General features: G+C 38.4%; 1 protein-coding gene across 1 annotated transcript in view; it reads right to left on the bottom strand.

Annotated features, from left to right (window-relative positions):
- Positions 1-5623: 5623 nt before the first annotated feature.
- LOC139546246 (interferon-induced GTP-binding protein Mx2-like) overlaps positions 5624-13259 on the bottom strand; it is a 31550-nt gene continuing 23914 nt past the window's right edge. The window contains exons 8-13 of the mRNA XM_071354391.1: positions 13117-13239; positions 12420-12552; positions 12081-12239; positions 10141-10217; positions 9534-9803; positions 5624-6597 (exon numbers count right to left, since the gene is read on the bottom strand). Coding sequence (XP_071210492.1) covers positions 6370-6597; positions 9534-9803; positions 10141-10217; positions 12081-12239; positions 12420-12552; positions 13117-13239 — 990 coding nt within the window. The 3' untranslated portion in view covers positions 5624-6369. The remainder of the gene's footprint in view (positions 6598-9533; positions 9804-10140; positions 10218-12080; positions 12240-12419; positions 12553-13116; positions 13240-13259) is intronic.

Raw genomic sequence — 13259 nt, 5'->3', positions numbered from 1 at the left:
TTCTAGGGAGTTTTTCCTAGCCACCGTGCTTCTACACCTGCATTGCTTGCTGTTTGGGGTTTTAGGCTGGGTGTCTGTACAGCACTTCGAGATATTAGCTGATGTACGAAGGGCTATATAAAATAAACTTGATTGATATAGCTTGATCTGAGGTCGAATAAGAACCGGGGATTGCCTTCTGAAAAGCTGTCGTTATAGACGGCTACTATCTCCAGCTTTGATTTTATTTGATAAATGTGACAATATCATCGTAAAGTATGTTTTTTCAATATAGTTTAATCAGATTATAGAATTTTTTTCGGGAGTTTTGGCGTGTTCCGTTCTTTGCGTTTGTTCACGATGGACAGCTTCGCGCCACTTGGCAAGTTTTGCTTGCTCATTCGAGAGGGAAAAATGACATTCTAAATCCAAACAACGATTGTTCTGGACAAAGGACCACTTGTACAACATTCTGATGGAAGATCAGCAAAAGTAGGACCCATTTATGATGTTATTTCCTATTTCTGTGGAAAATGTGTCGTTGTGTTTTCCGCTTTGATTTTGGGCGCTCTCTCGCAGTAACGTAAGCTGGATGTCGTACTGAAGTTATTTTTAGAATTCTAACACGGCGATTGCATTAAGAACTAAGCTATCTTTAATTTGCTGTCCAACATGTATTTTTTAGTAACGTTTATGAATAGTTATTTGATTAGATTAGGTGCCTCTCCAAGATTTCTCCGGACATTGTTATTGCATTTTGCCTAGTATTCACATTGTATAACCACGATTTGTGCCACTAAATATGCACATTTTCGAACAAACAATATATGTATTGTGTAATATGATGTTATAGGACTGTCATCTGAGGAATCTTGAGAAGGTTAGTGAAAAAATGTATATCTTTTGCTGGTTTATTTGTTATCGCTACTGTTGGCTTGAATCAATGCTGTTGTGTTTTTGGCTATTGTAGGATGCTAATTACATTTACATTTAAGTCATTTAGCAGACGCTCTTATCCAGAGCGACTTACAAATTGGAAAGTTCATACATATTCATCCTGGTCCCCCCGTGGGGAATGAACCCACAACCCTGGCGTTGCAAGCGCCATGCTCTACCAACTGAGCCACACGGGACCGTACACAGTACATATATTGTTTGTTCGAAAATGTGCATATTTAGCGGCACAAATCGTGGTTATACAATGTGAATACTAGGCTAATATAATACTATATTGTGTTTTCGCTGTAAAACACTTAAAGAATCGGAAATATTGGCTGGATTCAGAAGATGTTTGTATTTCATTTGCTGTACACCATGTATTTTTCATAAATGTTTTATGATGAGTATTTAGGTATTTCAATTTGGTCTCTGTAATTGTTCTAGCTGCTTCGGTGCTATTTCTGACGGTAGCTGTGATGGTAGCAGCACTGTAAAACTGATTTATACCTCAAATATGCACATTTTTCTAACAAAACATAGATTTATTGTGTAACATGTTATAGGACTGTCATCTGATGACGTTGTTTCTTGGTTAGTTTGGTTGGTTCTTGGTTAGTTTGGTTGGTTTCGTGCATGCTACCTGTGCTGTGAAAAATGTCTGTCCTTTTTTGTATTTGGTGGTGAGCTAACATAAATATATGTGGTGTTTTCGCTGTAAAACATTTTAAAAATCAGACATGTTGACTGGATTCACAAGATGTGTATCTTTCATTTGCTGTATTGGACTTGTTAATGTGTGAAAGTTAAATATTTCAAAAAAATATTTTTTGAATTTCGCGCTCTGCCTTTTCAGTGGAATGTGGGAGGAGTTCCGCTAGCGGAACGCCGGGGCTGTAAAGGATTACATGATATTACACAGTACATATATTGTTTGTTCGAAAATGTGCATATTTAGCGGCACAAATCGTGGTTATACAATGTGAATACTAGGCAAAATGCAATAACAATGTCCAGAGAAATCTTGGAAAGGCACCTAATCTAATCAATAACTAATCATAAACGTTACTAAAAAATACATGTTGGACAGCAAATTAAAGATAGCTTAGTTCTTAATGCAATCGCTGTGTTAGAATTCTAAAAATAACTTCATTACGACATGCAGCTTACGTTATGGCGAGAGAGCGCCCAAAATCTGGGCGCAAACTAATCGTACACATGTTCGACAGATATATGAAATAACATCATAAATGGGTCCTACTTTTGATGATCTTGCATCAGAATGTTGTACAAGGGGTCCTTTGTCCAGAACAATCGTTGTTTGGTTTTAGAACGGCCTTTTTCCCTCTCAATTTAACAAGCAAAACTTGCCAAGTGGGGCGAAGCTCTTCATCGTCAACAAACTCAGAGAACGGAACACGCCAAAACTCCCGAAAAAATTTCAATAATCTGATTAAACTAGATTGAATAAACATACTTTACGATGATAATGTCACATTTATCAAATAAAATCAAAGCCGGAGATAGTAGCCGTCTATAACGACAGCTTTTCAGAAGGCAATCCCAGGTTCCTTCTCGCGTCTTCCTGAAAACAGGAAATTGGTGTCACGTCATGCCAAGAGCTCTTATTCGACCTCAGATCAAGCTATATACTCCATTTCTTCTCTCACTGCCTATTGACATCTAGTGGAAGGCGTATGAAGTGCATGTATACTAATAGATTTCAAGCAAAAAATTAGGTAGGCCCTGGAACAGAGCCTCGATTTGAGAGTTTTCACTTTCTGACAGGAATTTTGCTGCAAAATGAGTTCTGTTTTACTCACAGATATAAATCAAACGGTTTTAGATAGTGTTTTCTATCCAATAGTAATAATAATATGCATATTGTACGAGCAATAATTGAGTATGAGGCCGTTTGAAATGGGCACCTTTCATCCACGTTACTCAAAACTGCCCCTGCAGCCCAAAGAAGTTAACATTTATCTTCAATAAAGTTCCAACCGGAGTATTCGTTCTTGTCTCCGTGAGCAATGGAACGTCAGTGGCTTGCATGAGGAAGTGGCATGATAGGCGCATGGCTGCTTGATGGACACCTGACTGATTCTGCTCTCATTCTCTCCCACAACATCATAGAAGTATCATTGGAATTTCTATTGATTGTTGACATCTAGTGGAACCCCGAGGCAGTGCAACCTCAGTCATAACTCAATTGGATTTCTTAAAGGACTCTGGTGAATACAGACAAGCTCAGATTTCTGACTTCCTGTTTTGATTTCAACTCAGGATTTTGCCTGCCAATATGAGTTCTGTTAATCTCACAGACATAATTCAAACAGTTTTAGAAACTTTGGAGTGTTTTCTATCCAATACGAATAATAATATGCAAATATTAGGAACTATGACTGAGGAGCAGGCTGTTTGCAATGGGCACCTTTCATCCAAGCTACTCAATACTGCCCCTGCAGCCATAAAAAGTTCAACTGAAGGCGCTGTGAATTTTGGGCCTGCTCTGAAATATGTGATAGTTGGCTTCTAAACGAGTTGGAAAAAGTGGGTGTGGTGTCAGTTTGTATCAGTTTGGTGTCTGAAATTATCTAATTGACTGATGGACACTGACTTGCTAGTTGACTTTTGTACATTTGCAATATGTTTAACTTCTTATGGCTGCAGGGGCAGTATTGAGTAGCGTGGATGAAAGGTGCCCAGAGTAAACGGCCTGCTCCTCAGTCCCAGTTACTAATATATGCATATTACTATTAGTATTGGATAGAAAACACTCTAAAGTTTCTAAAACTGTTTGAATTATGTCTGTGAGATTAGCAGGACTCATATGGCAGGCAAAAACCTGAGAAGTTCCACTTCCTGTTTGGATTTTTTCTGGGGGTGCCATATTTTCAACCAAGCTCTCATTGAAAATACAGAGAGATATGGATGGGTTTTCACTTCCTACGGCTTCCATTAGATGTCAACAGTCAATAGAACTAAGTCTGATGACTCTAATGTGAAGGGGGGTCGAAGGAGACAGAAATTAGTAATCACTGCCATGAGGTGACCATGCATTCAACACGCGCGTTCACGTGAGAGGCAGCTCCGTTCCATCACTTTTGGAAAAATAGCATGCCAAAATTCAACTGCTTGCTACTCATCCCCAGAATATAAGATGTGCATATTATTAGTAGATTTGGATAGAAAACACTCTGAAGTTTCTAAAACTGTTTGAATCATGTCTGTGAAAATAACAGAACTTATGTAGCAGGCAAAACCCTGAGGACAAACCATTCAGAATTTATATTTTTTTGATGTCACTGTCTTTTCAATGAGGTTTCTTAGAGACACCAGATTTCTAATGGACTTGCTTGCAGTTCCTACCGCTTCCACTGGATGTCACCAGTCCTTGGAAATCGGTTGAGGTTATTCCTTTGTGTAGTGAAGAAGTAGGGCTATCGTAAATGAGGGTCACATGAAGTACATTTTTTGAGAAGAGGCACGTTATGAAAAAAGTTGCGTCAGTTTGTTTTCTTTTTGTATTGAACACAGATCATCCCGTCTTCAAATTGATCGATTATTAACGTTTAAAGATACCTAACGTTGTATTACAAAAGTATTCTGAACTTTATAGTATGTAACTTTTGATATATTTTGTAGTGACTTGGCGAAAGTTGGAAGCTGTGTTTTTCTGGATCAAACGCGCCAAATAAATTGACATTTTGGATATATATCGACGGAATTAATCGAACAAAAGGACCATTTGTGATGTTTATGGGACATATTGGAGTGCCAACAAAAGAATTTCGTCAAAGGCATGATTTATATTTTATTTCTGCGTTTTGTGTCGTGCTTGCAGTGTTGAATTATGCTACTCTCTTTGTTTACTGTTGTGCTATCATCAGATAATAGCATCTTATGCTTTCGCCGAAAAGCCTTTTTGAAATCTGACATGTTGGCTGGATTCACAACGAGTGTAGCTTTAATTTGGTATCTTACATGTGTGATTTAATGAAAGTTAGATTTTTATATCATGTTATTTGAATTTGGCACACTGTATTTTCCCTGGCTATTGGCCGGTGGGACGTTTGCGTCCCACCTGCCCCAGAGAGGTTAACCTCTTATTTCGGGTTGTGTCGGAGGTCGTTTAAAGTACACCAATATCTCGTATCTCACTCCGCTAATTTAGGTTTCCTTCTCCTCCTTTTTGGATATTAATTTATTTTAATATTGAATAGGTTAAGTTATCTTGTTCGCATAGAATTACCTTTCTTTCTCACCAAGCCTAGTTTATATCCTCACCTGTTTTAATATATCTATCGCTACTTTTCATAGTCTCAGACTGCTTCCCATATACAGATAGTCGATTTAGGTCTTAGGAGTTTATTTAGGTATGTCTATTGAATTTATGGCTGTCCTATTTGTACAAACTGACCATCCTTTCTAACAACACCTACTATATCCCTTCTTAATCCCTCCTATAATTAAACTTAGTTTTATTTAGGATAGCGCACCTTACCTCAGGTCATCTCGGACCTGATTCCTATCGATTTTGGTTAGATCACAAGGCAAACCTCCTAGTGGAGGAATTTGATTCCTATGTTTTTGTTAACCAATTCAATTATAACAAAGCAAACACTCTCTCCGTTTCTAAGAATGTGTAAGGTTCTTATTTGCATAACATAGACAAAGACCAGCCACCAAATTAATCAATAACGTTTATTCTCGAGAGCTCTACTCAAACTACCATGTACATTAGTTTATATATCACACATAGCGTCATAGCGTCCTAAATGTCCCTCCTTCTCTCCGACAAGGACAAAGCTGCTTCAAAAGTCTATTCCAATACACTAACGCACACAATGGTTATAATTTTTAATTACCCCTTGTCCATGCTACATAACCTCTAATCCTAATGGTGAAGTTTCTGGGTAGAATTATTTAATCATTTATCTTAAACCTTGATAACATATCTTAACAGTAACAAGAACATTTCCCAGGACATAGACATATCTGATGTTGGCAGAAAGCTTAAATTCCTGTTAATCTAACTGCATTGTCCAATTTACAGTAGCTATTACAGTGAAATAATACCATGCTATTGTTTGAGAAGAGTGCACAGTTATTAACTCGAAAATGAATCAATAAACCACTTAGGCACATTTAGTCAGACTTGACACAACATTTTAACAGAAATGCAATAGTTTATTGGATCAGTCTAAAACTTTGCACATGCACTTCTGCCATCTAGCGGCTAACATAAAAATTGTGTCTAACCTGGAATAATACATTGTGACCTTTCTCTTGCATTTCAAAGGTTTATTCTCCTGTAATAATTTCACATTCACAGGCAGTTAGATTTTGGTATGTCATTTTAGATGAAAATTGAAAAAAAGGGTTGGATCCTTAAGAGGTTTTAACCTGTTTCTTTTCTTGGCATCATCTCAGATTTTTTGAATCGTCAAGATGTCACCCTCTGAGGCTGCTGAGCTTGTCATTGGCCTGTACAAGGCGATCCACTTGGGTCTGCAACTTTGCACGATTCTGTCCGATCTCTGAATCCTCCTGTATGATGTTATCAGTGTCATCTCTGTGTAGCAGATCCAGCATTTCACTGCACACAATCTTGGCTGACTGCTTCAGGATGAAGTAACGGATCAGCATGGGCACCTGGTCAGCCAGTCTTTGCACCACAATCTGTGAGAGAGGTGAGGTGGGATGGAGAGTGAGAGTGAGGTCCCAAAGTGATGAGATGGCCACAAGGCAACTAAAAGATTACCAAATGCCAACAAATGCTCAGCAAGGTGAACATATAGACTTCAGAGTTGGATTGGTCTGCAAAATGCAATATACCACAAAGCAACCCTGCCACAACATTATATGTTTGAAACCTTTGTCAAAAAGCATTAATGAGAGATCTGATCATGCCCGTTGATGATGTCATGGATTCATTGTACAGGGTGGAGCAGAGCTATAATGTATATAGAGTTGGGCCACCATTTAGAATGGACAACATGTTGCCCCTTTGAGCATTCCATTAATCCAGTCATGACAAGTATGTGGATTCTAATTATAGACTTTCAGTTACACAGCATTGTTTAAAAAAAATGTAAATGCCATGAACTGCTATTGGATTATACGGTGTCATGTAAATGCATCATAATGTTATTATTGATTATACCATGGCATTGCTGAATACTCATTTCTGATTGGCTTGAAGGACATTCTATGACGCATGGTATTTAATTGTTGAAGGAGCTAGCACATAAGCATTTCACTGCACCTTTTATACCAGCTGTGAACTGTGTATGAGACGAACACAATATATGGCTCTGGGGTGGAGTACCAGGCTAGATGTAGTCCATACATACACGTTGAGATATCCCAAAATGTGTGGAAGGCCCTGATAAGAAAGTGTGTGAGTTTGTTGATAAGTACACAACATAACAGCTGTATGTAGATTTAGATTTAATTATTTCATTTCTGGAACATCTCCTGCACTCTTTAACTTCTCTAGGGTAGGGGGCAGCATTCGGAATTTTGGATGGAATGCATGCCCAAATTAAACTGCCTGCTTCTCGGGCCCAGAAGATATGATATGATATGCACAAAGCTGGTAGATTTGGATAGAAAAAGCTCTAAAGTTTCCAAAACTGTTAAAATAGTGTCTGTGAGTATAACAGAACTGATGTGACAGGCAAAAACCTGAGAAAAATCCATTCAGGAAGTAGTTTTTTGGGGGGTTTTCTAGTTTTCTATTCAATGCCATTACAGTATCCATTGACTTAGGACTCAGATTGCAGTTTCTATGCCTTCCACGTGATGTCAACAGTCTTTAGAAATTGTTTCAGGCTTGTATTCTGAAAAATGAGGAAATAAGAGCAGTCTGAATGAGTGGACCCTAAAGTGCCACACAGAGCTGTTTCATGCGCGAGACGGAGAGAGTGCGTTTCTTGTTTACCTTTTAAATTGACAACGTTATTGTCCGGTTGAAATATTATTGATTATTTAGGCTGAAAACAACCTGAGGATTGAATATATACATCGTTTTACATGTTTCTATGAACTTCACGGATACAATTTTGATTTTTTTGTCTGCCTGTTTTGACTGCGTTTGAGCCTGTGGATTACTGAAGAAAATGCAAACAAAACTGAGGTTTTTGTATATAAAAAGACTTTATCGAACAAAAGGAACATTTATTGAGTAAATGAATGTCTGCTGAGTGCAACCATATGAAGATGATCAAAGGTAAGGGAATCATTTTATCTCTATTTCTGACTTGTGTAACTCTTCTACTTGGCTGGTTACTGTTTTTAATGATTTGTCTGCTGGGCTATGTTCTCAAATAATCGTAAGGTATGCTTTCGCCGTAAAGCATTTTTTAAATCTGACACCGTGGTTGGATTCACAAGAAGTTAATCTTTAACTTCTTCTGGGCAGTATTTTCACTTTTGGATAAATAGCATGCCAAAATGCAACTGCCTTCTACTCATCTCCAGAATATAAGATGTGCATATTATTAGTAGATTTGGATAGAAAACACTCTGAAGTTTTTAAAACTGTTTGAATCATGTCTGTGAGAATAACATAACTTATGTAGCAGGCAAAACCCCGAGGACAAACCATTCAGAATTTAAAAAAAATTGAGGTCACTGTCTTTTCAATGAGGTTTCTTAGAGACACCAGATTTCTAAGGGACTTGTTTGCAGTTCCTACCACTTCCACTGGATGTCACCAGTCCTTGGAGATCGGTTGAGGTTATTCCTTTGTGTAGTGAAGAAGTAGGGCTATCGTAAAGGAGGGTCACATGAAGTAAATTGTTTGAGAGAGGCACGTTCCCAAAAAAGTAGCGTCAGTTTGTTTTCTTTTTGTATTGAACACAGATCATCCCGTCTTCAAATTGATAGATTATAACGTTTAAAAATACCTAACGTTGTATTACAAAAGTAGTTTGAAATGTTTTGGTAAAGTTTACATGTAACTTTTGATTTATTTTGTAGTGACGTTGCGAAAGTTGGAAGCTGTGTTTTTCTGGATCAAACGCGCCAAATAAATTGACATTTTGGATATATATCGACGGAATTAAATCGAACAAAAGGACCATTTGTGATGTTTTGGGACATATTGGAGTGCCAACAAAAGAATTTCGTCAAAGGGAAGGGATGATTTATATTTTATTTCTGCGTTTTGTGTCGTGCCTGCAGTGTTGAAATATGCTACTCTTTGTTTACTGTTGTGCTATCATCAGATAATAGCATCTTATGCTTTCGCCGAAAAGCCTTTTTGAAATCTGACATGTTCGTTGGATTCACAACGAGTGTAGCTTAAATTTGGTATCTTACATGTGTGATTTATTGAAAGTTTGATTTTTATATAATTTTATTTGAATATGGCGCGCTGTATTTTCCCTGGCTATTGGCCAGGTGGGACGATTGCATCCCACCTGCCCCAGAGAGTTTAAACCTATGTAAAATATGTTTTGTTTTCTGAATTTTTATAATAAGTATGTCTGTATTTGAATTTGGCGCCCTGCAGTTTCACTGGGTGTTGACAAGGTGGGACGCTACCGTCCCACATACCCAAGTGAGGTTTTAAGCAAAACATACTGCACAGAAGATGTGTTGTATTGTACCTCATAGTATGCCTTGAGCAGCCCAGGGTACTTGCTCCTGGTGTCGTGATCTGAGCCTTCTGCTTTTTCCCCCTTCTCTAGAACATGTGTTTCATCCTCGTCTGAGATGTCCTCGTCTGAGAGATCTGAGCAGTTTGCCGTTTCCTCCTCTAGAATATGTTTGTTGAAGATTTCATCCTGTGTGTAGACCTGCATCTCCATCTCAAACTGCTCCACGATCCTCGCCTTCACTATGTTTGACTGCTGTTCCTGGATTGTTTCAATTTTTTTCTGAGTTTAAACAAAGATGAAGATACCATGAGGACTTAAACAACCTTGGATGCAGGGAGGCAGTGAAATACTGTTACTGTTTCAGAACAGTAGTTCAGTTCGACATGCTCTAAGTATCTTATGGTGTTTTATTTTGAACATTTCAGGGTACAATCCTACAATGGACAACCTGTAAATTGGAATTCATAAAAATATATTGTGATTTTTAAGTGCTACTTTGCCTCATGTTTCCCTGCTTCTTGCTAATGCCACTAACTAAGATTTCAATTTCAGCCTAAAATCACAGAATTGTATGATCATCATGTCAGAGCTCTTAACAGTTTACAATTGTCATTACCTTTGAGACATCTTGAAGATAAGGATAATTCTTAAAGATCTCTTTGGACAAATGATCAAATTCCTCCTGCACCATTTCTGAAAAACAAAAAAAAATGTATTTGGGAAATAGATATTCCACAAAATGTTTTTATTTAAAGGTGTTGTTCAGCCAAATTACAAGTCAATAGTCCCAATGTTATAATTTCTTTGTGCTTCATGTCCAAATATTCAATAAGTAACTTAATTGAGCTACACAATCAATTTGAGATCCATTAGGATCATTTGGACATGAAGAGGACAAATGGAAACATTGTCCAGGTAAATTAAACCAAAGCATGGATTGATGTCACACCTTGTCCATAGACTGCTTACAGGGTAAGGAAACCAATGTCATTTTCTATTTTGATTTAACTATTCCTTCAACATGTCCTATTTAGTCAATTAAAGTTACGGTCACATGCAAAAGTACAATGAAATGCCTTTTTTGCAAGATCTAAACCCAACAATGAAGTATTAAAAGTAACTTAAGGTAGAACAAAAACACTAGAGAAATAAGAAGAACACGAGAATGTAAGTAAGGTATATACGTGGACAGTTCCAGGGTCAGTAGCTACTGTATGTACAGGGACAGTTCCAGGGTCAGTAGCTATATACAGGCAGTTCCAGGGTCAGTAGCTATATACATGAACAGTTCCAGGGTCAGTAAGCTATATACATGGTCAGTTCCAGGGTCAGTAAGCTATATACATGGACAGTTCCAGGGTCAGTTCCAGTACCATATGTACAATGTGCAGGGATACTGAAGTGGTATGGTGAGATACTGTATGTATAGGGGTAAGTTGTGTAGGCATCAGGATATATGATAAACAGAAGCATCTGTATAAATGTGTGTAGGTGTTATGTGGTTGAGCAAATGGAGTGTGTGTGTGTGTGTGTGTGTCTAGAGTTCTGACAGTGTGCATATAAGACAGTGCAAGATACAAATAAATAAAGGGGTCAACTCAGATAGTCCGGTAGCCATTTTGTTAGCTAGTTAGCAGTCTCATGGCTTGGGGATAGAAGCTGTTCTGGAGCCTGTTCAGGAACCGTTTGCCGTGCGGAAGCAGAGAGAACATTCTATGGCTTAGGTGGCTGATGTCTTCAACAATTTTCCGGTCCTTCCTTTCATACCGCCTGATATAGATGTCCTGGATGGCACGGAGGTCTGCCCCAGCGATGTACTGGGATGTCCGCACCACCCTCTGTAAAGCCATACGATTGAGGGTGGTGATTTTGACATACCAAGCAGTGATGCAGCTAGTCAAGATGCTCTCAATGGTGCAGCTGTAGAACTCTGAGAATTTGAGGGCCAATGCCAAAGCTTTTCAACCTCCTGAGGGGGAAGAGGCGCTGTCTCGCCTTCTTCATAACTATTTCACATGTGTGGACCATTTTAACTCATTAGCCTTTTGGACACCGAGGAACTTAATGCTCTCGACCCGCTCCACTTCAGCCCTGACGATGTGGATGGGGGTGTGATTCACCAATACCTGCTTTCTGGGTGCTTACTGCTTAATATAATAGGTATGTTTTTCTTGTCATAAGTACTACAGAGACCAATAAAGGGTATTTTGGAAAATCACATTCATTCTCGGGCTGTAACGTGTACTCTAATAAAATCGGGAAGAAAGTACAGGAAGTGAATTGAATAAATAAACGAACATGAAACAAAACAAGAAACATGAGTAGCGTACAGACATGAAACACAGAACAGAGACAATAACAACTGAGGAAAGAACCAAAGGGAGTGACAGATACAGGGGAGGTAATCAGGAAGGTGACGGTGTCCAGGTGAGTCTCATGAGGCGCAGGTGCTCGTAACGATGGTCGCAGGTGTGCATGGTAATGAATAAACTGGTGACAACAAGCGCCAGAGGGGGAGAGATGGAGTAGACGAGACAAGGGCTTTTGGTCACTTACTTCTGATTTTCTGTAGTGTCGTCATAGCTGGTCTCTTAAGTTCAGCCACTAGTTTCTGAACAACATGTTGAAATACCCTGTAGTTACTGAATCCTGGCAGCTCACTTCCCCTGTGCTTCTGATCATATTCATCCACCAAATGTTGCACTACTTCGTGGTCTAAATTCAGGAAAACAATGTTAATAATTAATTGGAGATTATAATCACTGTTGTATGACATAACTATTAGTAGTATAATAACTATATCAGTAAATATTAGGGATATTTAGAAACAAATATTCATTGGTTAGACATGGTATTATGATGAGCAATACCCGGGGTATTAAAAATTGTACCTACAATATGATTTGGCATTTTTCAGACATTCCATCCACGCTGTAAATTCATTTCGCATGAGCACAAACAGATTTTTCTCAATGATAATATCCCCTTGGGACAGTTGGGTAATCTGCTCATTGAAATCTGTTATGACCTGAAGATGGAAACATATCACAATAAAACATACCTGTTTAAATGTTTAATATTTAATCCTTTTAGATTAGTGTTAAATGAAATGGCTCCACAAGACCCATCCATCCTTACGTCTTCTACAGATATTAAACAAGAACTATCTTACACTGGCTTGTCCAAGTGTTTTTGTAAAATCAGCTGTCAAGGTAAAGTATTGTTTAACCTGGTGACAAACATAATCAGGGGAAATTAAGGAAGGAGAGTGGAAGAAGTGGGAGTGTGGAGAAAAGTTCAATGCTGTTATATTTATTTTCTGGACAGTGCGTCTACTCTTACACCTGTGTTGCAAATCTGACCAATCCAAATGGCAGAGGATGTGCAACAGAACTGATGCCTTTACACCAGGTACCATTGCCCAAATTCTCTATAGAATATTCTCCTGACAATAGACCAAACCATGACAATAACACACCTGGACTACTGTGCAACAGTATGGCTTCCAACCAAACATCATACATTTTTATAGACACTTTGTACAGAAGAAGTTTACGAAGCTGAACGATGGGAAGATGAAATATGTACTCACCTGAATGAGGAACTTCCTCTTCTCTGCAGGTTCCTTGGGAGGCCCACCCTCTATTTGACTCAATAAATGCTTTACCTCCCCCAACTTTTCCTTTATATTTTCTGACATCTGGGGCAAGGATTTCTGACCAGGAGCAAACATAC

This window comes from Salvelinus alpinus, chromosome 20 (assembly GCF_045679555.1).
Source record: "Salvelinus alpinus chromosome 20, SLU_Salpinus.1, whole genome shotgun sequence".
NCBI lineage: Eukaryota > Metazoa > Chordata > Actinopteri > Salmoniformes > Salmonidae > Salvelinus > Salvelinus alpinus.
Note: the sequence above shows the minus strand (reverse complement) of the source record. Positions and strands in the feature narration are given on the sequence as shown.